General features: G+C 42.5%; 1 protein-coding gene across 4 annotated transcripts in view; it reads left to right on the forward strand.

The window, feature by feature from the left end:
- The window catches only part of USP13 (ubiquitin specific peptidase 13), a 135,047-nt gene that overhangs the window by 84,397 nt on the left and 24,074 nt on the right, over window positions 1-26,576 (forward strand). For all 4 annotated transcript variants that reach the window (XM_003310124.7, XM_054682362.2, XM_009446898.4 and 1 more), the window contains 8 exons: window positions 1,541-1,666; window positions 3,486-3,639; window positions 6,310-6,484; window positions 13,480-13,568; window positions 15,928-16,050; window positions 18,238-18,264; window positions 22,319-22,462; window positions 25,207-25,373. In XM_003310124.7, the coding sequence (XP_003310172.1) occupies window positions 1,541-1,666; window positions 3,486-3,639; window positions 6,310-6,484; window positions 13,480-13,568; window positions 15,928-16,050; window positions 18,238-18,264; window positions 22,319-22,462; window positions 25,207-25,373 (1,005 nt within the window). The remainder of the gene's footprint in view (window positions 1-1,540; window positions 1,667-3,485; window positions 3,640-6,309; window positions 6,485-13,479; window positions 13,569-15,927; window positions 16,051-18,237; window positions 18,265-22,318; window positions 22,463-25,206; window positions 25,374-26,576) is intronic.

Here is a 26,576-nt window from a genome sequence, read left to right on the forward strand (position 1 = left end):
CTAGATTCCTTGTGATTTTCTGTAGGTTACCAGTATTAAAAAGCCAGTTTTAGTCTTCTTCATTCTACCTAGCTCAAGAGTTTCAGAAAACAGCAGTGCTGAAGCATTAGTGTCAGCATCTAATTTTGTTTTGTTTTGTTTTGTTTTTGGTTGTGGGGGCGGTCTTTGCTCCACTTATTTGCCTCTTTCCACCCGCTGCTGGCCCCTCCATAGTCAAGGGTCAAGGGGATTGGAGATGAGAGAAGTAGGCAGAGTCTTTTCGCTTGCCAAGTGCTGGTGGGCTCCCTCTGGGCTGCGACATGTCTCCTGTCATGGCTGGCTTTTTTGTGGGGGAACATTGGTGGTTCTTTAGAGCTGCCTCCCCACAACTGTTATACCACCCTCAGGGGCCTTACAAGGACCTTTCCCTGATGCTCTGTCCAGCTGGCCTCTGCAGCCTTCGCCTCCTTCTGCCCTGAGCCTTCTCCACTGGCAGATAGCCTGCCCACGTCTGCAGGGTCCTGCATGGGGCATTTGGCTGCCTTCTGAGCTGTCCTGCTGGTCCCCCAGGAAATCCAGCATCCTCGTCCTGCCAGAGTTGCCCTGCTGCCTGTTCTTCCCCCGCAGCCTTCCTAGCAGCTGCAGCCAGGTGAGGGGCAAGCCCTCTACAAGCTCCTGGAACTCCCTGTGCTCTGGTCCAGAAACAGTATGGGGTGGGCTCGTGAGCTTGAGCAGCTCTGCAGTGCTTCACTGGGCCGTGCAATGCCATTTTTCTTTCTTGTAAGTGCTCCATTCTTCAGGAGGGGTCCTCTCCTATACCCTCATGGAAGGGAAGGGGAGATGCTGCAGAGCTCTCCTCTCATTTATTTATTCATTCATTTATTTATTTATTGAGATGGAGTTTCGCTCTTGTCGCCCAGGCTGGAGTGCAATGGTGTGATCTCGGCTCACTGCAACCTTCACCTCCCGGGTTCAAGCGATTTTCCTGCCTCAGTCTCCTGAGTAGCTGGGATTACATGCACACGCCACCATGCCCAGCTAATTTTTTGTATTTTTAATAGAGACGGGGTTTCGCCATGTTGGCCGGGCTGGTCTCAAACTCCTGACCTCAGGTGATCCACCTGCCTCGGCCTCCCAAAATGCTAGGATTACAGGCATGAGCCAACACACCTGGCCTCTCTTTTAACTTCCATCGGAAACATCTCCCAAGCTTGCTTTGAAATGGGCTGTGACATTTGGTCACTGTGTAGCAAGTCCTGTGAGAATGAGCCGAGTGCCTGACTTTAGAAAGTGAGTACTTTCTAAAGTGTGTGTCACCTATTGTCCTAGTTTTAAGTAAACAGGAAGAGTCTCATCCTGTGTTCTTCATAAGGTTCATAGTGCAGGGCCTGGCACATAGTAAACACCCAGCGAGTATTGGCCACTATCATTATTTACCTTCTTTGGGCTGTAGTTTTCTCATCTGGAAAGTGGAGTTTATGGTGGGTTCTGCTCTGCTTGCCACTTAGGGCTGTTAATTTGCATGAAAGTATCGTAAGTCCATTTCATTTTTATACATTAGCCACAGCAGAACGGGATCTCTCCGCGCATGTTTAAGGCCTTTGTAAGCAAGAGCCACCCGGAATTCTCCTCTAACAGGCAGCAAGATGCCCAGGAATTCTTCTTGCACCTGGTAAATCTAGTAGAGGTGAGTAGTCAGTCTTCACGGATGCTCAACGGGGTTGTAAGAGGGTGCTGAGCCACTCAGTGCAGTCTGCTGTGGCTTGATCAGAATGCCTCCCCACTCTCTTTCTTCAATCTCTCCTGTTAAAGCTGGTTCAGAATCAGCTCCCTGGAAACTCTCTGCTCAGCCAACTTGATGTGACTGCTCTTCACACTCCAGTTTCCAGACACTTGTGGATCTCTGTGCTTCTTTTAACCTGTATGTGTTATAGGAGTGCTTGCCAGTTATTCCATTCACAATTTATTTTTTTCTGGTCTTTGTGACAAAGTTCCTTAAGAGCCCTGCGTGGTATTTGGTGTCCTCCTGCCACTGCTCAAAGATGATGAGTCTGCTTACATCAGAATTGAATGCCATTAAAAACTTTTTTTTTTTTTTTTTTGAGACTGAGTCTAGCTCTGTTGCCCAGGCTAGAGTGCAGTGGCACAATCTTGGCTCACTGCAACCTCTGCCTCCTGGGTTCAAGCAATTCTACTGCCTCAGCCTCCTGAGTAGCTGGGATTATAGGAGCCTGCCACCACGCCCGGCTAATTTTTGTATTTTTAGTAGAGATGGGGTTTCACCATGTTGGTCAGGCTGGTTTTGAACTCCTGACCTTGTGATCCACCCGCCTCGGCCTCCCAAAGTGCTGGGATTACAGGTGTGAGCTGGAAAGCCACTGAGAATTCCTAAGTAAAGCCTTTTTTTTTTCCTGGTTACAACAGTGTTCTTTGTGGAAAATATAGAAAACACAAAGGAGAACATCAAAATCCCCCTTAATGCCACGCCCTGCAGCCAGCCAGTGTTTTTTGTTTGTTTGTTTGTTTGTTTGTTTTTGTTTGTTTGTTTTTGACAGAGTCTTGCTCTTGTCGCCCAGGCTGGAGTGCAGTGGTACGATCTTGGCCCACTGCAACCTCCGCCTTGCAGGTTCAAGTGATTCTTCTGTTGTTTGTTTCCTTGTTAGAACTAGGCTGCAGTGGTTTCTCTTGTCTGCCTCAGGGTTACTGATTCACATGTCTGCTCAGGTCCATGATCTTTTCTAACTCTATCATTTATTAGTGATAACTTTTTTTTTTAGAATAAAGCCTCCTGAATAGCTGGGATTATAGGCACCCACTACCACGCCTGGCTAATTTTTTGTATTTTTAGTAGAGACGGGGTTTCACCATGTTGGCCAGGCTGGTCTCGAACTCCTGACCTCAGATGATCCGCCCACCTCCGCCTCCCAAAGTGCTGGGATTACAGGCATGAGCCACTGTGCCCGGCCAACAGCCAGTGTTCACAGGTTGGCATCTGCCCCTCCCGTCACTTTCCAGGTCTTATGTTAATTCTCTACATGCTCTTCTGTAAGCAGTGTTTTCACTTAAATGTTTGCCACATCATCACATCTGTTAACAGAGCATAATTTCTGTTTTATTTGTACCTAATTTACATGAGTGTATTTATATAATCATATTGTACATGTTTTCATGTTTCCAGGGCAGCCCTTTATTTTTTTCCCTTTCTCTTTTGATTGGCTTCTCCTCCTCCTTTCTTCTCATTCCATGAATTTCTCTCCCATGGTTTTTAATTTAATAATATTGAAATAGTAATCCATGATGAACTATATTTTATTTTACCAATCCCCATTTTTGGACTTTAGATAAATTCCAGTGTTTTTCTATTAAAGTGCTTTGGTGAATGGGCATGGCCAGAGGAAATGTTTAATAAAGCCAAGTGTTTACACCGGGTTTAGAGTTCATTTTCTACTAAGTCTTAGTGGCTCAATATTCATACATTTACTAACCTGATACAATCCACCCTTCAGAGGAACCGCATCGGCTCAGAAAACCCAAGCGATGTTTTTCGTTTTTTGGTGGAAGAACGCATTCAGTGCTGTCAGACCCGGAAAGTCCGTTACACGGAGAGGGTGGATTACCTGATGCAGTTACCTGTGGCCATGGAGGCGGCAACCAACAAGGGTAACAATTCCAAAGCGGGAAATTGGTACTATGTGTCTTCATATGGGAAAACCCTCAAATCAGAGAGAATGGTTTAGTCACTGAAGTGTGTCAGGAGTAGACCCAGCCCAGGTGATGTCTGCTTTGCACATCTCTTTTCATCTCTTTGGTAGTTCCCATGTGACTTTTCCTTTGAGAAGAATCAAATGCATCACAGGTTTTATGGAGGCGTTATGGTTGGAACCTACGTCACTGCCTATAAATTTGGCCAACTACTGAATATGGAGTCAGCATAATTTTGGGGAAAATTATTGGTAATGATGTATGTAGAAAATTCTTTGACACTGTCATTTATAAGTTGCGCTATAAAGTCTGAGGGAAATGATCAGGACTGCATTTTTTAAAGTTAGACAGTCGAGCAGAGGTCTCTTGAAATAATCCAGCTTTGGCACATGAGTATTTCAGCCACCTCTTCTGGGAGATAAATTGTGTCAGGGTTCTTTGTAGAAGCAAAGCCCATTAGAAGGGTCTCTGGGCTTTGGAAGAGAGAAGGAGGCAGAGATGTGGCACTCATGTTTGGTGCCTTCTCCTTCCATCAGTCTAAGCTGGCTCTTCCTAGGCAGAATAGACAAATGGCATTTCTTCGAATTAACATCGTAGAAGCAAAAAAGACAAAATAGCTGCTGGATTGTGCATCTCCTGTGAACCAGTCATTTTTGTAAAGTTCAGCAATTCCACTATGCAGCCATGAAAAGGAATGAGATCATGTCCTTTGCATGTGGATGAAGCTGGAAGCCCTCATCCTCAGCAAACTAACACAGGAACAGAAACCAAACACCTCATATTCTCACTCATAAGTGCGAGTTGAACATTGAGAACATATGGACACAGGGAGGGGAACATCACACACTGAGGCCTGTTGGTGGGTGGGGGGAAAGGGGAGAGAACTTAGAGGACAGGTCAGTAGGTGCAGCAAACCACCATGGCACACGTATACCTATGTAACAGACCTGCACATTCTACACAAGTATCCTGGAGTTTTTTTGTTTTTTTGAGAATAAAGAAAAAAAAATTCAGCAATTCCCTGGATGGCCCTTTTTGCTCTTTCTTGTGTGTGGGGGGTGGTGGGTCAGTTTATGATGTTAGTTGGAAAGTGATGATTATGATGGTTTAAGATGAAACGATTTTCATTTTCTATATGCTCATGCAGTTTTTGATCAGTTTCAAAATCCTTTTGGTGTAGAAACAAGGGAATGGGAGTCTGCTGTTTGTTTCCTTGTTAGAACTAGGCTGCAGTGGTTTCTCTTGTCCGCCTCAGGGTTACTGACTCACGTGTCTGCTCAGGTCCATGATCTTTTTCTAACTCTGTTTATCATTTATTAGTGATAACTACTTTTTTTTTTCAGAAAGGAGATTTATAATTTAGTCTCTGGAATTTGACTGTTGGGAACACCTAATGTTAGCAACCTAGATATAAGTACATCATAAACTGATTGGGGACAGGGGAATGAATTTTAAACCATCTAAGATGTGTTTAGGAAAACACATATGTGCGTAAGTGTACTTGCAAACTGATAAATAAGGAGTTTTTTTTTTTTTGAGTAATACAAAAGAAATGACCAGAAAGGCCATTCAAATTGACATAAAATTTTGACTACAGGCTAGTTTCCAGGACCAGATCTGCTGGTGCTTGGGAGGTTCCTCTTTTTCCCTTAGTATTTAATCATTTGAGTAGGAGTAGCACAGAGGCCTTCTAGGTTGGTAGCCCTGATGTCTGAGGTGTTGGGTAACCTCCACAGGAAGTTGTCTCGGCAGTGTTGGTTACTGTCATGGGTTGTGTGATGGTGGCTAACTGCAGTCCTGTAGTTATCCTCCTCCTTGGCCTCACAGGGACCCATGTGGGACCCATGACCTCTAATCATAGTTGCTGGTGGAACCAAATCAGAAAATGTGTAACACTCCATCTGGCTCTTGCCAGGCGCTTAGTGGTGGTTCTGGTTTTTTTTTTTTTTTTTTTTTTCTGCCTTTGGTTATTTTATTTTAAAACAGCTTAAAGTTAACAAGAATGTTTTTGTTACTTTTGTGTATGTGTGTGTGATCATTGGCAAAAATTGATCCCCTTACACAATGTAACATCTCTTTCTGGCCTTATCTGTTGGGTTGTGGAGGGAGTGCTGATCAGAGTTTTAAGTCCAGCTTTGCCAATAATTGGCTGGTTTTGACTTTGGGCCTCAGTTCTTCAGCAAGGCAGTGAAGGACTGGGAAGAGGTGAGCCCTTGGACCTTTTCTGGCTATGAAATACTCTGATGCGAAGGCCTTGTGTTGGGAGGATGGCATTTGAATAATCCCAGTATTGGCCTTTGGACAAACCAGGTTCATGGGCATTTATATCACACACATGGTCTGACCCTCTCACCCACCCAGGCCAGGCCAAGCTCACACTTCCCTCCTGTCAGTCGCAAAGGGGAGCATGCAAAAAGATGTGAATGGCTTGAATACCACCTGTTGGTGCAACTCTAAAGACAGCCCCAGAACAGCCTTTCAGCAGGGGCATCTGGCTCTGTAAAGAACGACAAATAAGCAACTCTGGCCCAGCGCAGAAGCCTTCAGGGAAGACTGTCCAAAGAGGGTGCTTTTCATTTCCACAGGGTAAGAGCGATTGCAAGGTCTTTCATTTGCTCTTTCACCCAGATGAACTGATCGCTTATGAACTAACGAGAAGGGAAGCAGAAGCAAACAGAAGACCCCTTCCTGAGTTGGTACGTGCCAAGATACCATTTAGTGCCTGCCTTCAGGCCTTCTCTGAACCAGAAAATGTTGATGATTTCTGGAGCAGTGCCCTACAAGCAAAGTCTGCGGGTGTGAAGTAAGTGTGTGTATGTGTGGTGGCAGTGGGGTGAGGAGGGGCCTTGAGGGGTGGGGACAGGGGTAAGGGAGAGGGAGTGGGTGTTATTTGTGTCTGTGTGTGTTTGTTCATGTGTGATGGATGGGATTATGGTTCACACACCCTAACTGTTGTCAAACTTCACTTGTGTGAGACCTGTCCAATAAAACAGGCCTGTGATTTATATTACGTGCTAAGGAGGGGTTTTCTTTTTTCTTTTTTTAAATGTAAGGTTGTGATTTATTCTCTATTAGGAACCTGCCTGCCTGCCTTCCTTCCTTCCTTCCTTCCTTCCTCCTTCCCTTCCTCCCAACCTTGACCCCACCCCCAGCCCCTCTCTCACCAAGAGGATACAGCCAAGAAACAATCCCCTACCCCCAAATGGCAAGAATGACATTATTCATGAAGAAATTACAAAAATGCTGAAGACAGGCCTCCATATTTAAACTCCATTGTGCTATATTTTAACTCCATAATTAAAGACTTAGTCTAGAACTTGGTTGGCTGTGTTTCTCCTTGGAGACTAGGAGTCTCAGGACATCTCAAAGTGGACAGGAAGTCTCCTGAGCATTGTTGAAACGAGCCGCTCAGGGTTTAGTCAGATGTCCTGTTTTCACATTGTGAGGCTGGTTGTCAGACACATAAAAGTTTTTTTTTCTCCATCTGCCACCCTAGTTGATTTGATGCAGTCGAGTCCTTGCCAACACACTTCATATCACTGCACTTAATTGGAAAAAGAGTGCTTGCAGTGGCATAAAACAAAGGGAGGTCTGAAAGTTTGGCTCCAGGAGTTTTGCTACGTTCAGATATTCTTTGGCCATTTTTCTTCGAGGCTAAGATTGAGATTTTGGCTAACATAAAGGGGATTAAAGGATGGAACAGCTGGTGTGGGCTGTTTTTACCATGGCCTCAATAGCAGTTCAACCTATATATATATATATATATAAAATTTTATATATAAAATGTATATATATAAAATTTTATATATATACATATAATATATATAAGTATTATATATATATTTTAGAGGGAGTCTCGCTCTGTCACCCAGGCTGGAGTGCAGTGGCATGATCTTGGCTCACTGCAACCTCTGCCTCCCAAGTTCAAGCAATTCTCTTGTTTCAGCCTCCTGAGTAGCTGGGAATGCAGGCACATGCCACCAAGCCCGGCTAATTTTTGTATATTTTTTTTTTTGTTTTTTTTTGAGACGGAGTTTTGCTTTTGTTGCCCAGGCTGGAGTGCAGTGGCGCAATCTCGGCTCTCCACAACCTGCGCCTCCCAGGTTCAAGTGATTCTCCTGCCTCAGCTTCCCGAGTAGCTGGGATTACAGGCCTGTGCCACCATGCCCGGCTAATTTTTATTTTTAGTAGAGATGGGGTTTCTCCATGTTGGTCAGGCTGGTCTCGAACTCCCAACCTCAGGTGATCCTCCCTCCTTGGCCTCCCAAAGTGCTGGATTACAGGCGTGAGCCACCGCACCCAGCCAATTTTTGTTTTTTTAGTGGAGACGGGGTTTCACTATTTAGCCAGCTGATCTCGAACTCCTGACCTCAGGTGATCTGCCCTCCTCAGCCTCCCAAAGTGCTGGGATTACAGGCATGAGCCACCATGTCCGGCCTCAACCTATATTATTTGTTCTCTGTGAAACCCCTCCCTCAGGCTTCTGCTATGTTTCAGATTGTAGAGTTCATATGTTAAAAACAGGAAAGCAAAAACAATTTATTTCAAAAAGGAAAAACAAGCCATATTTGTTAAAATTATTTTTAAAAAGCTCCCTATCCAAGGGAGATTAATAGTAGTTCATTCAGGTATCGGTTGCCCATCACTAGGTGAGTTTTTATCCTAGGACTGCTTAGTTGTAGGTGTGGGTGGTTGTGTGTGTGTATGTTGTGTATGTGTGCACATGTGCATGTGCCTGTTTGTGTCCTTGCAGATAACAGTTGTTGAGTTCTCAAGTTCAGTGTGAGAGATAATTTATTACAACTCAGAGATATCTTTGGGCAGTTAGACCTCTACACACTCTATTAGTGATGGAAGCAATTTTTTAAAATCATTGACAGTAGGTTTAAGACTGATTCCTCGAACATTTATCCTTTTCTCTTTGTGCTTTTGTTGTGATTCCATTTTGGAGGTGGAAGGTGATTGTGGGGTCTGGAAGCTTCGAAAGCCCCAGCATCAGGTGTGAGCTGCTGACTGGGGTATTGTTCACTTGCCTGGCCCTCGGCCACCCCTTTCTGCTCTTCAGAAAAGGGGCCTGGTGTCTTAGAAGTGCAGGATGTTGACACACTGTCTGTGCCTGCCTCTCCCTGGAAGTGTCCTGCCAGGAAGCAGCCTTTCAACACCTGGAAATGGCCCATCTTTAAAATGGGGACTGAGAGGCATTAGCTTTCCACAGAGAGGCAGATTCCCTGAGCCCAGGTCAGGAGACCTGGATTCTTCTCCTGTGTCTACCTTCCACCTTAGCTTCTGTCCTGGGGCAAAGTCACCGCCCAGTGATTCCATCTCTAATGGAGAAATGATGCTCTCCTGAATTTCTCCTCAGATGCTACAAAATACTCAGTTGTAGGCAGTGCTAGCATATCTATCTAGAATCCTCAAGGAGGGGTTTCTGCTTCCTATAGTTCTTACGAGGAGCTTTTACCTTTTCCTTTTTGTCTGCATACACACATGCTCTTGCATGTGCCTTTTATATACATGAGAAGAATTAGTACTGGGCGTATCCAGTTGTTAGTAATTGAAAACTGGTCCTTGTGGGAAAGAAAAAGTGATGTTAAAGGTAATAAAGCAAGTATCATTTATTGCACATTTGTTATTGCCAGGTCATGTGTTAAGCACTTCCCATCAATTATCATATTTCATCTTCTTAGTAGTCTGAGGTAGGTCCCATTATTTTCTCATTTTAGGAAGGAAGAAATAAAAGAAGTAATTGGCCAGTAAGTGGCAGGCATGGGATTCATTCCAGTCTGATTGAGTTCAAACTCTAAACGCCTGCTATCAAGCACCCCCATATTCCTTGTCATGCTTGCTTATCCTTACATTTTTGTAGAGCCTTGCTTTTTCTTTATTATGCTTTATCATGTTTCAAATATTAGTTTTGAGAAAACCAGTTCAGTGGATTTCTAAGAGATGTTATTTTTATTTCCAGCAATGTAGGCTGTGATTCAGTCTATATTTTGTTAATTTGGGGCCTTGGGTTTTTCTTTTGTTACACCCAGAGCCTGAAGACCAGGAAGAGGCAAAAAATGTCCTAAAGATCTTGGCGGATCTTGCATCAGTATGGGCCAGGCCTTAAGACCCTTCTCTTAAATGATCATGAACAGACCATGTCCGGGAAGAATATTAGTGCTTGGAAAGTTTATTCACCCAGCAAATATTATTGCTCACTTAGCATATTCTAGGCAATGGGTTGAACAAGACCTAATTCCTGCCCTCAGATAGCTCACAGATGAAGAGTTGAGAGGGAGAGATTTTTACTTACCCATTCTCATTTATAAAGAGAAAAGCATAGTGTGGGGTTGCAGAGCACAGACTCTAGGTAGATGCCCAGTGTTTGAATGCCCAGTCTAGAACTTATTGGTATGCAACCTTGGCCAAGTGATCTCACTGCCATAAGCCCAGCTTCCCTATCTGTAAACTGGGGATAATAATGGTACTTTCTTTATAGGGTTGGGGTAAGGATTAAGTGAGATAAGCCGTGTAAAGTGCTTCACACAGGGCAAATATAGGATGGAGTTGTTATTTGTTATGTTTATCTTCGTTTTTTTGTCTTTGATGATATAATTTGAGTGTGGTGGATTAATGATCATATTTTCAACAAGTAGAGAGAGGAAGATTATGGTTTTTTTTAGTTGTTAGGTTTTCAATACTGTAGACATCTTAATGTCTTAATGTCAGGAAGAGGTACAGTTTATATTTCTTTCTCAATAAAATCTTTATCGTATTTTTGCCTTACTTGTGATTTAGTGAACAATCAATATATTTTAAATAATGTTAACAGGTTGTTAACAACAATACAATATTGTTGTTGGGACATATTCTAAGCACTTTATTTGTCTTAAATCATTTAATTCCCATAACAGCTCTTTGAAGAAAATTTGCTGTCTATCTAGATCTCTTTGAATGATTTACATTCTAATGATCTTTATTAAAAACATATCATTTTCCAAGAAATATTTTAATTCCAGAAATTAATTTTAGAAATAAGCTGAGCATAATTTATAACTTTGCTAGATTTAACTAACTTGATGTCCCCAAACTGCAATAAATGAATGCAAAGCATAACTTTTGAGATTGATTTGAACAGATATATATTGAACAGTTACTACATGTGAGCGATTCAACTTGAGACCCCATAGAGATTACAAAGATGAATAAAGAATGTTTTACCCAATAGGGCAAATATTATGTGAACACCATCTAAATCTACTTTCTGGTACTTTTAGGTTGGCGGCTACCCATAACACAGTGATGTGTTAAATTATCCCTGCCCCAACCTTGAGTTATTCCACTACCGCTATTATGGTATTACAGCTGACACTCCGCCTAGATACTGACCACAGAGCAGCTTCAAGAGTCTCAGGGATCCTGAGTCATATTTTGGAAATTATTGGTTTACCAATGTCTTTTGGTTGATTTCACTGTTATGTATTTTCCAGATTTTAAGCTAATATGGTAGGAAGAGTAGGTAAGAAAAAGAACATTTTTACATTAAAATATCATGGCCGGGTGTGGTGGCTCACATCTGTAATCCCAGCACTTTGGGAGGCCAAGGTGGGTGGATCACCTGAGGTTAAGAGTTTGAGACCAACCTGGCCAACATGGTGAAACCCCATCTCTACTAAAAATACAAAAATCAGCTGGGCATGGTGGCAGGCGCCTGTAATCCCAGCAACTCAGGAGGCTGAGGCAGGAGAATCACTTGAATCCGGGAGGCAGAGGTTGCAGTGAGCCGAGATCACGCCATTGCACTCCAGCCTGCGCAACAAGAGCAAAACTCTGTCTCAAAAAAAAATAATAATAATAATAATAAATATATATATATATAAAAATACCAGACGGAGTTTGTTGTTTTTTTGGTGCAGTTGAGGACTTGGTGACATTTAAATAAGAATAATGTGTATTACTGCTTCTCAGAAGATAGAAAAACCTAATTAGAGATAATACATAATTTCTGGAGAGTGAGCCTGGCTAATAGTAGATTAGTTGCTTGGGATGATAAAGCTCCTGTTTTCTGAATTGCCTTTATTCTTCTACCAACTTTGTAATGGAGAATTTGAGATACAGGGAATTTAAATAACTTGCCTGGAGGTAAAATACAGATAAGTGACAGTTCAATTCAGCATCCAAGGCTTTATAGCTTTTACCTCTTTCATGACAAAATAATCATGCTAATTCCTTAGGTATATACAATACTTTCTAGTGCGCCAAGCGGTTTCACATCATTTCATGAACATTGCACGGCCTGGCAGGTAGACATGATTAGTAAGTCCATTTTGTAGATGGATCAGGGAGGGTCAGTGGTTTGCCCAGATTTGGAGTGAATGAAGTGGCATTCTCAAGACCCACATCCACATGGTTTGACTGTTTTTTGCCCCGTGTTCTGTCCCTGCGCTGTGCCTTTTCTCTGACACTAGGGGGCAGCAATACATTTGCATTTGTTTTCTAAATTCTGGGACGATGCATTACAAATAGAAGGCAATGACTTAGATTTGAAAAGTGGAATGGGGAGGATATTCTAGAATTTTTTATTTTAAAAGGTATCTGTGATACCTATAAACAGCTCATTTTCTTTTTTACATATACCTACCACACCCACATTGACTACAAATAGAAATGGTTGTTAAAAACAAGATGATAAATGTGGAGTGAATGAGCTGGAACTAGGGTATGAATTTGGTGTACAGGTTGAAGAGTCTGTGTATAAAATTGCCAAATCCATGCCCAGGAAATTGAGCCTTTCTGAAAGTTTGAAGAGGATTCAAGATACTGGTAATGTGTATTAATTTTAAACTTCAAGGCCCAGATTCAGATGTTTTGGATACTTATCCCATAATATGTCTACCCCTAGGATCCATGCGGCCATGGATTAAGTACCGCAGTATTTTAATGAGGCCCTGGCATTTCCAATAGTCAACCTCAGCCAAAGTTGCAGTAAGCCCTTCGTCCGCCAACTCTGCGCTATAAGACAGTGACTCTGTGTGGAAGTGGAAGTGGAGGTGGGGGTGTTTCAGGATCACCTGGGGAGGCTTTTCAAACCCCACATACATGTATACCATGCATGCATGCTGTAAACAGTTAAAACTATGTATACTAAACTCTAGCAAGGATTTCAGAAAAAATAAATGGTTGAAAAGCACTTTTCAGAAATATAAAACACCACAGCAAAGTAAAAGTAACAATTTTGAAACAGGTCCAAAAGCATTCTTTTTTTTTTTTGAGATGGAGTCTCACTCTGTTGCCCAGGCTGGAGTCCAGTGGCATGATCTCAGCTCACTGCATCCTTCGCCTCTGGGGTTCAAGTGATTCTCCTGCCTCAGCCTCCCGAGTGGGGATTACAGGCATGCCCCAATCCCCACTAATTTTTGTATTTTTGTGCCTGGCTAATTTTTGTATTTTTAGTAGAGACGGGGTTTCACCATGTTGGCCAGGCTGGTCTTGAACTCCTGACCTCAGGTGATCTGCCCACCTCGGCCTCCCAAAGTGCTGGGATTACAGGCATGAGCCACCGCACCTACCCAAAAGCATTCTTAAACGATAACATTCTACGTTAAACATTTTCTTCTTGTGAAGAGGCCAGGACAAATGAGCAGGGGAGAGCGAATGTGTGTCCACTTACATGTCTGTGTTTGCATGTTCCTCCTCTTCAGTTCAGCCATTGGAATGGCCAGGTGTGCCTCAGACAAAGTTGATATGCTTTTTGAACTGTATTCACAATTCTTATTGCCTTGTTTCATTGATATATCCCCTTGTGTTTCCCAGAACATCTCGCTTTGCTTCATTCCCTGAATACTTGGTAGTGCAGATAAAGAAGTTCACTTTTGGTCTTGACTGGGTTCCCAAAAAATTTGGTAGGTATCTTTTGCATGCTTTTGCTTAAAACATCAAATGAGCCATTTAAACAACATGGCATGTGAAAGAGCCCATGTAGTTGGCTGCCACAAACAGTTCCATTTCATTCCATCATTCTCACCTTTCTGTTTTGAATCAGAGTATATGATAAGAACTGACAATAAAAATTGCCACCTGCTTACCCACCCCTCCAGTTATGGTTTCTGGAATGACCAAATTCTAAGAGTGTAAACAGAATCTTCACATTGTCAAATAAACAGTGCTTTCCAAACTTTAATGTGCATATGAATTATCTGGGATCTTGGTTAAAATGCAGATGCAGATTGGGCAGGTCTGGAGTGGGCCTGTGATTCTGTGTTTCTAACAAGCTCCTACGTGATGCTGATGCTGTTGGTGCTGCTGGCCCACAGGCCACACTTTGAGCGGCCAGTGGTTGAAGATGCAGTCTCCTCATAGGATCTCTCCTCTGCCTCTGAGCAGGCAGGTGTGGCTAATGACATTCACTTAATAAAGTAGAAAAAGCCAGTTGCATTAGACAGTAAAACAAAAGGATGTGATTTTGGCTTCATGAGGCTTTCTTCGTGCTAATTTTTAAAGTTCCTGACCATTGTTAGAGGTTAATTTTCCAGACGATACATAAAAGCCTTTCTCCAGCATTAAGATCTAATACAAAGGGTGTTACTAGGTTGTCCTCGGTGGTGTGGAAGAATGTACAGTTTCTCAAGCAAGAACCTTGGACTATTTGCCAGTCTTTTAAAGTTTTTATGTTTTTAAGTACTGAAGAAAAAACCCAACTCAATCTTACGCTGGTTAACTAAGCACTCGTCTGAAGGGGATAGGTAAAAAGGATGTAGAATCGGCTGGAGTGATTTCCTAGAGACCTCCAGCACTAACAGTTACACAGCACTTGTTTGACACGTGAAATTGTGCTGGGCTGTTACTGATCCTGCAGGAGATCCTCCCTTTTCCTGGCAGAATAGTTTTGTGAGCAGGGGAAGGCAGAGGGCAGGATGCTGACCACTCAGCTTTTCTTCCATGGACCTGAAAAGCACCCGAGAGAAAAAACTTTCTTGCTCTGAAGGCTTTGAATTGCCTTGGAAATAGTTTGCTTATTTTATTTGTCCTTGGAATTTCTGTAAAGGAATACAAAATTTGAATCATATTGCATTGACTTGCTGAATTTTAAGCAACCTCAAAATGTTCTTGAATGAACCTGAATTTTTCTCTTAAGGAGCAGTTGTATTGATTTTGATGGTGAGTTTTTATGTTTGGTTTTGCTGCCCCCTGAAATTTAAGTTTGCTTTTTTAAACTAAGCTTTGTTCTTTGGGTTGTTGTTTTAAAGTAGGATTTATGTACCTGGTATCATAACTGATTTTGGGGACAGTATTTTCAGGTTGTTTGCTAGCCCAGAAGATGTATCCTGTACCAATATTTGAACCCATTTTTCATTATTATCATCTGAATATGTGCAGCACTAAATCTTGACAGGGTATTAGTCTGACAAATTTTGTATTTGAATAAGTCAACACAATAACAGAGCCAAGAAGTTAAAAAAAGTACTGTAAAGATAATACATTTGAGATTCAATTAATTTCTTTAAAACTTCATTATTTATTCAATATCTTAGTTAGAATATCCACAGTACCCATCATGATCTGAGAACGGGTTGCATCATCAAATGGGGTTGCAAACTCAAATGCCTCACAAGGACAGGGTAATCATCTGAATGAAAGAACAGGGCTGAGTATAGGAGGCTTGTAGCTAGCTATCTTGGCCTTGCTTGGGTGTTCCCACTTTGAATAAAAAGATGAACTAGAAAAACTGCTATAAGACTCAGAGTAGCACAAATATGATGCTCAGGGAGCAACAAGGAGCAGTGGGGTCTGTGTCAGACTAACATTGCACCATTGTCTAGGGTAGAAACTGAAGATCAGCTCCCGATGGTTGTTACCATGTGAGAATGTGCTACAGCTTTATGCTTTTCAAAATAAGCTGGAAATCTGGATTTTACCTTAAATCTTCTGATTTAAACATTGGAATTTGTTGTCCACACTTTTAAAATATCAAATAGATTGTGTCTGGGCCACACATGGTCTATGGGCTGCCAATTTGTAACCTCAGGCTTAAATGATTTGCTCTTGTTTGGGGTGAAATCCTGCCACCCACTGTATTTTTCCCTGGGTTCTCCACTAATATCTGATTAGTCTTCATGAACCTGCTGGTCGAGCGACATATTCTAGGGAATTGAAAAACATCCCTTAGCTCTGTCTAGACACATGCATGTAGAGTTATAGTGCTGGTATTATAATAAGGTGATTATGGAGAGCCCAGTGGATATAATCTCTCTCATTTTGCAGATGTTTCTATTGATATGCCAGACCTACTTGATATCAACCATCTCCGAGCCAGGGGGTTACAGCCAGGAGAGGAAGAACTTCCAGACATCAGCCCCCCCATAGTCATTCCTGATGACTCAAAAGGTACCATCTCCTGCCAGGAGAATATGCGCTACCCTCCCACCCTGTTCTATAGGAACAGTCTCTTTCTTCCACCACTGTGTTGCTGCTACCACCACCACCCATTGGTGGTCTAGCTGCCTTGCTGTGATGTAACCCACCACCGACACAGAAGGGAGGCATGGCTGCAACGGTAAACATAAAATAGACCTTGTAAGAGGCACAGACCCATCATGTGTGGTTGAAATGGACAGTTTTTTTTTGTAGGCTCTTAGTCTAGGGAAGCTGTATCATTCTTGGGAGTTCCTTTGGACAACCTAAAGGGGAAATTGAACAGCGTGAGTTGGTTTTAAAACTGTGATGGCATCTCACCTCCCCAGCTTTTTTACTGCTTCATAGAAAGGAAGAGATTTGAGTTTCTCTTTGACTCTGTGACCCCATCACTGGTCATTGTTCAGAATACATAACTTTTTTTTTTTTTTGAGGTGGAGCCTTGCTCTGTTGCCCAGGCTGGAGTGCAGTGGCATGATCTCGGCTCACTGCAACCTCCACCTCCTGGGTTCAAGCAATTCTCCTGCCTCAACCTTACGAGTAGCTGGGACTACAGGCGCGTGCCACCACGCCCGCTTAATTTTTTTTTTTTTGTATTATTAGTAGAGATGGGGTTTCACCTTGTCAGCGAGGATGGTCTTGATCTCCTGACCTCGTGATCTGCCCACCTCAGCCTCCCAAAGTGTTGGGATTACAGGCGTGAGCCACTGTGCCCGGCCTCATAACTTTTTAATGGAAAAGGATATGCCAAAAATAGTTGTCTCACCTTTGTGAGTTCAAAAACAGTGTCAGAAAAATCTTGGTTTAATTATTAGCTCAGTTATCCTGATGAAATCAGTTTCATTCTGGCTTTGTTTGCTCACCTGTTTACTGTTTATCTTCCTAATGAGTAGATTAACTCATAACGACAGAGCACTCTGGGACCCTCTGCTAAAGGTTTTCCATCAGTTAAACAGTGAAGGTGACCATGGTCAGGTATAAGGGAAGGGTAAGATGAGTCTAGAAGGAGCAAGATAGGATTCAGATAGGCGTCTGTATTATGTTGTTCTCTAATGCTGGGTCAAATGCTAAATTATAGAGAAAGAGCAGAGAAGGGACATTCTAGGTCACGTAGTACAGGTGGTTCATTAAAGGGGTTAAAGAAGGATCAGCATGGGCATCAGATAAATACAAGATGGTTTATTAGTACTGCTCCAGCTCTCTCTGATGTTCATAATAGAATCTTTGGTTTGTAGTTATACAGAGATCTTAGAAATACAGAGAGGGCCAGGCGCGGTGGCTCACATCTATAATCCCAGCACTTGGGGAGGCCAAGGCGGGCAGATCACGAAGTCAGGAGATTGAGACCATCCTGGCCAACATGGTGAAACCTCACCTCTACTAAAAATACAAAAGTTAACTGGGCATGGCCGCACGTGCCTGTAATCCCAGCTACTCAGGAGGCTGAGGCAGGAGAATCGCTTGAACCAGGGAGTCGAGCCGAGATTGCGCCACTGCATTCCAGCCTGGCGGCAGAGCGAGACCCTGTCTCAAACAAACAAACAAACAAACAAACAAACAATACAGAGAGAGGCTGGGCGCAGTGGTGCATGCCTGTAATCCCAGCCCTTTGGGAGGCTGAGGTGGGAGGATCACTTGAGCCCAGGAATTTGAAACCAACCTGGTCAGCATAGTGAGACACTGTCTCTACAAAAAATAAAAAATTTAAAAGTTTGCCAGGCGTGGTGACTGGTGACATGTGCCTGTAGTTCCAGCTACTCAGTAGGCTAAGCCAGGAGGATCACCTGAGCCCAGGAGGTCGAGGCTGCAGTGAGCCATGATTGCTGTACCACCCTCTGGGTCTGGGCAACAGAGTCAGACACTGTCTCCAAAAAAAAGTTTTTTTTAAAGAAGAAATAATAGAGAGATAATAGGGAAATAGTAGTTTGTTAGGATAATAATCAAAGCATCATGTTTTAACTAACCTAAACACCTGAAAGCTATTACTTTCTCTTATTACTGAGGCTGGGGTGGGCTGTGTGTGGTTGAGGGATTGACAACAGTGTGTGGTCCCCAGGACTGGGGAGGGCATTGGAAATGCCCTGGATCAATGGGTTTTCTTTTTCTAAAACTCCTCAACATGGTTTGGTCTCATTTTCTGTCCTCTCCCTTAATTTCCAGATCGCCTGATGAACCAATTGATAGACCGTATGTATCTTTAAAAATGTTTCTCAATGTCCTACTATTGTTATTAATCTGATGAATTTGTCTGTGAAAGTTCAGTAAAGAGGCATTGTTCTGTACGTGTGTGTGTGTGCAGCTTTTCCCAGGTGGGAACGACTCTGTGTCTGCTAGTCAGTGACACGCTGATCAGGTGGCCCGTGGGGCTCAGGAGAGTGACCATTAGCATGAAGCTAACTAGCCCTGGGTCAGAATCTTGGCCTGCGGTTTATGACTGTGTGACCTGGAGTAATTTACTTACCTTCTCTGAGCCCCAGTTTCCTCATGTGTGAATGGGGCTAGCCATGCCCTTTCTTCCCTCTCTGGCTACTGAGTAGACCTCTTTGTGCAATGGTGGCACAGTGGTCAGTCACTTTTTCCTATCCTGCTGTCAGACACATAATGAAGACACACAGCTGACAGGACACGATAGTGTTAATTAATGCTCTCAAGGATATTAGTTTGATTGGATTGTTTGTTAATTTTATAGCCTTTTAGTTCCTAATCCTGTGGGAGTTGATACTGTTGGTTTTCTAGAAAGAACATAAAAAATAAACGATACACAATATTTAGATATTAACTAGGAGAAAGAGAAAGCATTTAACACTAGATACTCTAAATCTTTTGGTCTGTAAAGTCTTTCAAGACAGTAACAAATATTAATTTAGGAATCTGAATCTTACACATTGCGAATGATTGATCATGTAGCTTAGACCTCTATGTCTCCTTTCTTGAGACAATTATGTTTTGCCGATTGTTAGAGGAGTAATTAGAGTCAGCAAGGGTCAGCCTGCCATGATCGTCACATGCAACCTGGTAGGACAATGGGTAGCCTGGGACTTACTGTTCTCACTGCGAATACTCTAATTGTAATAGCCACTGCTAAAGGTTTTGAATGCTTACCATGGATCATTTAGCATTTATTGTTCCATAAATTCTTTCAACGGTCTACAACTCTACTTTTTATAAAACAAGGTCCCAGATCTCACTGGGACAGGTCTACAACTCTACTTTTTATAAAAAAGGCCCCATATCATGGTAGGAAGGGCAAAGCAGGTGACATTTTATAGAGGATCAAACTTCCTAGATCTAGGAAGTTTTGGAGACCGAAGGCCTGGGACCAGAACTAGGGCTAGGAGTTACCTTGCTTCTCGTGCCACTAGACTATCCTGGCATGTGAGAGGTTTGCTGGTTGCGCCTGATGCTGTGGAGAGCTGGCCTGCAGGATCTCACTCCATGGGAAGTGATGGGCATTGGGAATTCACTGTGCCAGAGGAGCCTGCCCCTGACGGTGAGAGCATGCAGCCATTTTTTAGTGTTGCTGATTTGGCCATTTATTTCCTCCTGGATCTAAGCATGCTGTCTTACCAACAATCAGGAGAAAATAATACTATCTGTCATGAACTGACATTTGCATCCTACCTTTCTTAAATTTTTTTTTTTTTTTTTGAGACGGAGTCTTGCTCTATCACCCAGGCTGGAGTGCAGTGGCGCGATCTCGGCTCACTGCAAGCTCCGCCTCCCGGGTTCACGCCATTCTCCTGCCTCAGCCTCCCGAGTAGCTGGGACTACAGGCGCCTGCCGCCACAACCGGCTCATTTTTTGTATTTTTAGTAGAGACGGGGTTTTACCGTGTTAGCCAGGATGGTCTTGATCTCCTGACCTCGTGATCCACCCGCCTCGGCCTCCCAATGTGCTGGGATTACACACGTGAGCCACCGCGCCCGGCCCTTAAAATTTTTAAAAGAATAACTTTATTTTCTCATTACAAAAGTAAAAAGTCATTTAGAGATTATGGAGTAGGCAGAAGAATCATCCATGTTTCCATCACCCATCTATAACCACTGTTGACATTTGGAGTATATCCTTCTATTCTTTATTGTGCCTGGCTCACTTTATTTTTCACAAAAATGGAATTATGCATTTCTTTTTTTTTGAGACGGAGTCTCACTCTGTCACCCAGGCTGGAGTACAGTGGCACAATCTCGGCCCACTGCAACCTCTGCCTCCCGGGTTCAAGCAATTCTTCTGCCTCAGCCTCCCGAGTAGCTGGGACTACAGGTGTGCACCACCACGCCTGGCTAATTTTTTGTAATTTTAGTAGAGATGGGGTTTCACCATGTTGGCTAGGCTGGTCTCGAACTCCTGACCTCGTCATCTGCCCGCCTTGGCCTCCCAAAGTGCTGGGATTACAGGCGTGAGCCACCACGCCCAGCCGGAATTACGTATTTCTGGTCTAATATTATAAACATGTATGTTTGAGATTATATCTCTATCTATATATCTTTTAAGACTAAAGTCTTAAAAGATGTTGAAAGGTGCCCTGCAGAGTTTCATAGTTTCTTTACTGTAGGATTCTTTATTACAGAACTTTTGAGTCTTCACTGTGCTAACGCACATCATGAATTTCTAAGGAGAGGATAGACTATGTAGGTTTAAAAACTTATTTGATCACAGAAACTCCGTTTTTGATTCAATGGTTACATCTCTTAGAATACTAGGATCCTGTAGAACACAATTTGGGAATCGCTGTTGTCCAACATTATTGTTTTCTGAACATTTGACCTGGATAGGATGTTCTATGTATCTTCCTTGTAAGAGAGCACTTTGGTAAATGCATTTTTTTTTTTGAGACGGAGTCTCACTCTGTCACCAGGTTGGAGTGCCGTGGCGCAATCTCAGCCCACTGCAACCTCTGCCTCCCGGGTTCAAGTGATTCTCCTGCCTCAGCCTCCCAGGTAGCTGGGACTACAGGTGCACGCCACCACTCCCAGCTAATTTTTGTATTTTTAGTAGAGATGGGGTTTCACCATGTTGGCCAGGATGGTCTCCATCTCTTGACCTTGTGATCCACCTGCCTCGGCCTCCCAAAGAGCTGGGATTACAGGCATGAGCCACTGCACCCGCCTGGTAAATGCATTTTCAATACAAAATTTTTGTAGAACAGCTATTTCTCTTCTCGGTTCTTTTCCTGATTGACAGAAAATTGACAGAAGTTTTAGTAGAGTCCTCAGGACATGGAAAACCCAAGGGATATATTTTATATTCCTGTTTTTTCTCCTCTTTTGGTGTAATTTGAGAACAGTGCGTATGTGTATGTATCCGTACATACACACAGATTTACACATACATCTCTATCAGTATCTATATGATATTAACACAAGAAAACAAAAGCCTCTGTATCTGAGCCCAAGTTACTTTGTAAAGCCGTCTCTTAATTTTTTTTTTTTTTGAGACGGAGTCTCACTCTTTCACCCAGGCTGGACTGCAGTGACGCTATCCCTGCTCACTGCAAGCTCCGCCTCCTGGGTTCATGCCATTCTCCTGCCTCAGCCTCCCGAGTAGCTGGGATTACAGGCGCCCACCACCACGCCCGGCTAATTTTTTGTATTTTTAGTAGAGACGGGGTTTCACCGTGTTAGCCAGGATGGTCTCGATCTCCTGACCTCGTGATCCGCCCGCCTCGGCCTCCCAAAGTGCTGGGATTACAGGCGTGAGCCACTGCGCCCGGCCTCTTAATGTTTTAAGCTTGTATAATTAAAAACCGAACTTTTTCCTTCTATACTTAACATTTGCACTCTCCATTTTCCAGAGCTGCTTGCTTCCTATGATTGCCAGATGTATCTATAGGCCTGCAGTAACTTTCTGTGAGGTTTAAGGAACAGGCTTTTAGGGCTGTAGATAGAGCTTTCTGTTCAAGTTTCAGTCATAGGAGAGGCTGTCATAGAGGTCTTGAGAATGCTCTGAAATCGTTCTGGGAATACACTAAATCTCCCCATATGAAATTAGAGAATCGTTTTTCATTGCTTGGATTGTCCAGGTAATTAACCTGGTTCCTATGTGGGTCAAAGATATAAACTTAGCCCAAATAGCTTTAATATTTGTGTGGCTTAAAACAAAACTAAACAAAGTAAAACCATTATCTACACCCAACAAAATAGCACTTTCTTTGGGTAGCATGTGGATAGGAGAGTGGAGAGTAGCTAAGACAAGAAGCGACAGTTTCCTCTTTCACGCTAGAATATCCTGTTGTGCTCTGTAGCATCAGACATCGATGAGTCATCAGTGATGCAGCTGGCCGAGATGGGTTTCCCGCTGGAAGCATGTCGCAAGGCTGTGTACTTCACTGGAAATATGGGCGCCGAGGTGGCCTTCAACTGGATCATTGTTCACATGGAAGAGCCAGGTAGGTGGCGAGAAAATGGAATGGCTTTGGAGTCTGATGTGACCCTCAGTGATGCTGAGTCCTGGTCCTTCCAAGGTCCCTGTGGATGTATCCCTAGAAAATGACTTTATGGTTCCTAATCTGCTGCAGCGGAGGAGAAAGCCAGTTTTTGTCTTTCTTCTTTTTTTTTAAAAAACAGCAGCTTTAGGCCAGGCGTGGGGGCTCATGCCTGTAATCCCAGCACTTTGGGAGGCCAAGGCAGGCGGATCACGAGGTCAAGAGATGAAGACCATCCTGGCCAACATAGTGAAACCCCGTCTCTACTAAAGATACAAAAATTAGCTGGGCATGGTGGTGCGTACCTGTAGTCCCAGCTACTCAGGAGGCTGAGGCAGGAGAATCGCTTGAACGCAGGAGGCGGAGGCTGCAGTGAGCCAAGATTGCACCACTGCACTCTGGCCTGAGTGACAGAGCGAGACTCTGTCTCAAAAAAACAAACAAACAAAAAACAAAAAAACCCCAAACAGCTTTATTGAGATATAATTCATCCCTTTAAAGTGTATAAGTCAGTGGCAAAAAGATCAATAGAAAGATATGGGATATACTTCTAACTAAGCAATGATGAAAATTTGAAATGGAAACATGGGCATGAAGAAATGGAGGATGTTTAGTTAGCTTTTTCTTTTATCTACTTTATCAAGCTATAATGCATATATTCATCTGTTTAAAGTGTACATTTCAATGGTTTTTCATAAATTCAGAGTTGTGTAACCATTACCACTATCAAATTTTAGAACATTTTGTACCCTCCAAAAGAAATCTCATACATATTAGCAGTCACTCCCCATTTTCCCGCTCACCCCAGCCCCTGGCAACCACGAATCTGTTTTCTGGATCAAGGGATTTGCCTGTTTTGGACATTTCATATAAATGGAGTCATATAATAAAAGGTCGTTTGTGTTTGGTTTCTATCACTTAGCATAGTGCTTTCAAGATTCATCTATGTTGTAGCATGTGTCAGTACTTCATTCCTTTTTACGGTAAAATAATAGTCTATTGGGTCGGGTTTGGTGGCTTACGCCTGTAATCCCAGCACTTTGGAAGGCCAAGGCAGGAGGATCTTTTGAGGTCAAGAGTTCGAGACCGGCCTGGCCAACATGGTGAAACCCCATCTCTACTAAAAATGCAAAAATTGTCTGGGCATGGTGGCGGGCACCTGGAGTCTCAGCTACTTGGGAGACTGAGGCAGGAGAATTGCTTGAGCCCAGGAGACGGAGGTTGCAGTGAGCTGAGATCACGCCACTGCCCTCCAGCCTGGGCAACAGAGTGAGACTCCATCTAAAATAATAATAATAACAACAATAATAATAGTCTATTTTATGGATATACTATATTTTATTAATCTTTATCAGTTCATGGACATTTGGGTTATTTACATTTTTTGGCTTTTATGAACAATGCTGCTATAAACATTTTTTACAAGTTTTTGTGTGGATGGACATTTATTTTTACTTCTCTTGAGTGGAATTGCCATGTCATATGGTAACTCTATATTTAATTTTGAGGAACTACCAAACTGTTTTACACAGTGGCTGAACCATTTTACATTTCCACCAGTAATGAATGTGAGTTCCAATTTCTCCATATCATCACTAACCCTTATTATTATCTTTTTTATCATACCCATCCCAGTGGGTATGAAGTGGTATCTTGTGGTTTTGGTTTGCATTTTCCTAATGACTAATGATGTTGAACAACTTTTCATATGTTTATTGACTGTATATCTTATTTGGAGATATGTCTATTCAAATTCTTTGCCCATTTCTAATGAAGTTATCCTTTTATTATTGAGTTCTAAGAGTTCTTTTCAAATTCCAGATACGAGTTTCTATGAGATGTATGATTTGTGTTTTTCCCCCCATTCTGGTGTTTTTTCACTTTCTTGATGGTATCCTTTGAAGCACAAACATTTTTAATTTTGATGATGTCCAATTTATCTTTTTTTCTTTTATCACTTGTGCTTTTTGTGTTGTAAATAAGAAACCATTGCCTAATCCAATGGCAAAGACTTACTCCTGTGTTTTCTTCTAAGATTATTATAGTTTTAGCTCCTATATTTAGGTCAATGAGCCATTTTGAGTTAATTTTGTGTATGATGTGAGGTGAGGGTCTGACTTTATTCTTTTGTATGTGGATATCCAGTTGTCCCAGCATCATTTGTTGAAAATAATGTCCTTTCCCCACTGAATGGTCTTGTTGAAAATCAGTTAACCACAGGTATATGGTTTTATTTCTGGAATCTCAATTCTATTTAATCGATCCATATGTCTGCCTGTATACCAGTACCAGACTGTCTTTTTTTTTGAGACAGAGCCTTGCTCTGTTGCCCAGGCTGGAGTGCAGTGGCGCAATCTCAGCTCACTGCAACCTCCGCCTCTTGGGTTCAAGCGATTCTTGTGCCTCAGCCTCCCAAGTAGCTGGATTACAGGTGTGCACCACCACGCCCTGCTAATTTTTGTATTTTTAGTAGAGACAGGATTTTGCCATGTTGGCCAGGCTGGCCACGAACTCCTGACCTCAGGCGATCCACTCGCCTTGGCCTCCCAAAGTGCTGGGATTACAGGCATGAGCCACTGCACCTGGCCCAGACTGTCTTGATTATTATAACTTTGTAGAATCATGTTTTTCCTTGTTAGTGTTGTTTCAGGACAAAAAAAAAAAAAAAAAAAAAAAGGAAAAGACTTGGGTGTGGTTATTTTTCTCAGATTTTGCTGAGCCGCTGACCATGCCTGGTTATGGAGGGGCAGCTTCTGCTGGAGCCTCTGTTTTTGGTGCTTCTGGATTGGATAACCAACCTCCAGAGGAAGTCGTAGCTATCATCACCTCCATGGGATTTCAGCGAAATCAGGCTATTCAGGCACTACGAGCAACGGTGAGCATGAGAGACTGTGTGTGTGTGTGTGTGTGTGTGTGTGTGTGTGAATTTATTTCTGTAGCAGTTGAGACTTTCCAATGTACTTTGATCATTTTGATTCATGTTTGATTCATCTAACTGTGAATCTCATCATAGCCCATAAAGATTTATTTGCATATTATAAATATAAAGCTAAAATGAATGATTTTCACACAGCGAATGAGATAAATAAATCTGGGGTAATATGAGCAAACTGAAAGAAACTTGATATCATCTTGAATGTTTGTTAACGGGGGGTCAGAAATTTGACTTGGAGGCTGCTTGTGGCCCTAGAGGAAAGAGGGATGCATGAAATTCCATGTTCAGTAAGAAGTCCTTTAGGAGATAGAATGCTTTTCTGATACCAAGACCTTGGGTAAATGTCTCTTTAAAGTCCTCATAGAAAACTGAATGGCTCCTTGGAATTCTCTGCTGCTGTTTCTCTCTGCAGAAAGAGAAGGTTCTTCTGGTAGCCATGAACTTCTTGATACCAAGAAACAAGGGACCCTGAAACTACAGGGTAGACAATTCCCTTCTGCAGTGCTGATATCTGTTTAATCTTGAGGGAAGGTACTTAAAAAACAAAACAAAACCTATCCTTCCTGGTCACACCATAATCCATTTTTGAGTAGATATCTGCTCTCAATTACTTCTTGCCTATCCTGATGGGGTGCCTGCTAGGATCCGTTGCTGAGGTCACAGTGGCTCTTGATTGTCTCATGAGGATGTGGCTAGGACAACCTGTCTCCCTTTAAGATGATTAAAATATCTCAACCAGAGTTTGTTTTACTTGGGGTACTTTCTTGTGCTCCACTCATTTTATTTGCCTGACTGTTTCATTAGAGGTTCTATATCTATACAAATTCTTTAACCTGCCAGTAATATCACAAGCTGAGAAAGATGGAAATATTTTTATGGTCAATTAGTTTGAAGTACATGGAGTTCAGTTTAAACAATTATACTTAACTAATCAGTGTTGTTGTCATTAATCAAGATATTAATCTTGTCTTTACTGGAATTCAAACATTTTACCAACATTCCAGGAGAGAAGGCTCTAACATAATACCACACTGGCATCACTCTATTGTTCAGTTATCTGCAGAAAATACAGTTGGTAGAGAAAGTAGTGTGTGCAATTAAAGTGGCTTTAGAAAGAGCTGCACTTAAACAAATGCTATACCC

The sequence above is a fragment of the Pan troglodytes genome, chromosome 2 (assembly GCF_028858775.2).
Source record: "Pan troglodytes isolate AG18354 chromosome 2, NHGRI_mPanTro3-v2.0_pri, whole genome shotgun sequence".
Lineage (NCBI taxonomy): Eukaryota > Metazoa > Chordata > Mammalia > Primates > Hominidae > Pan > Pan troglodytes.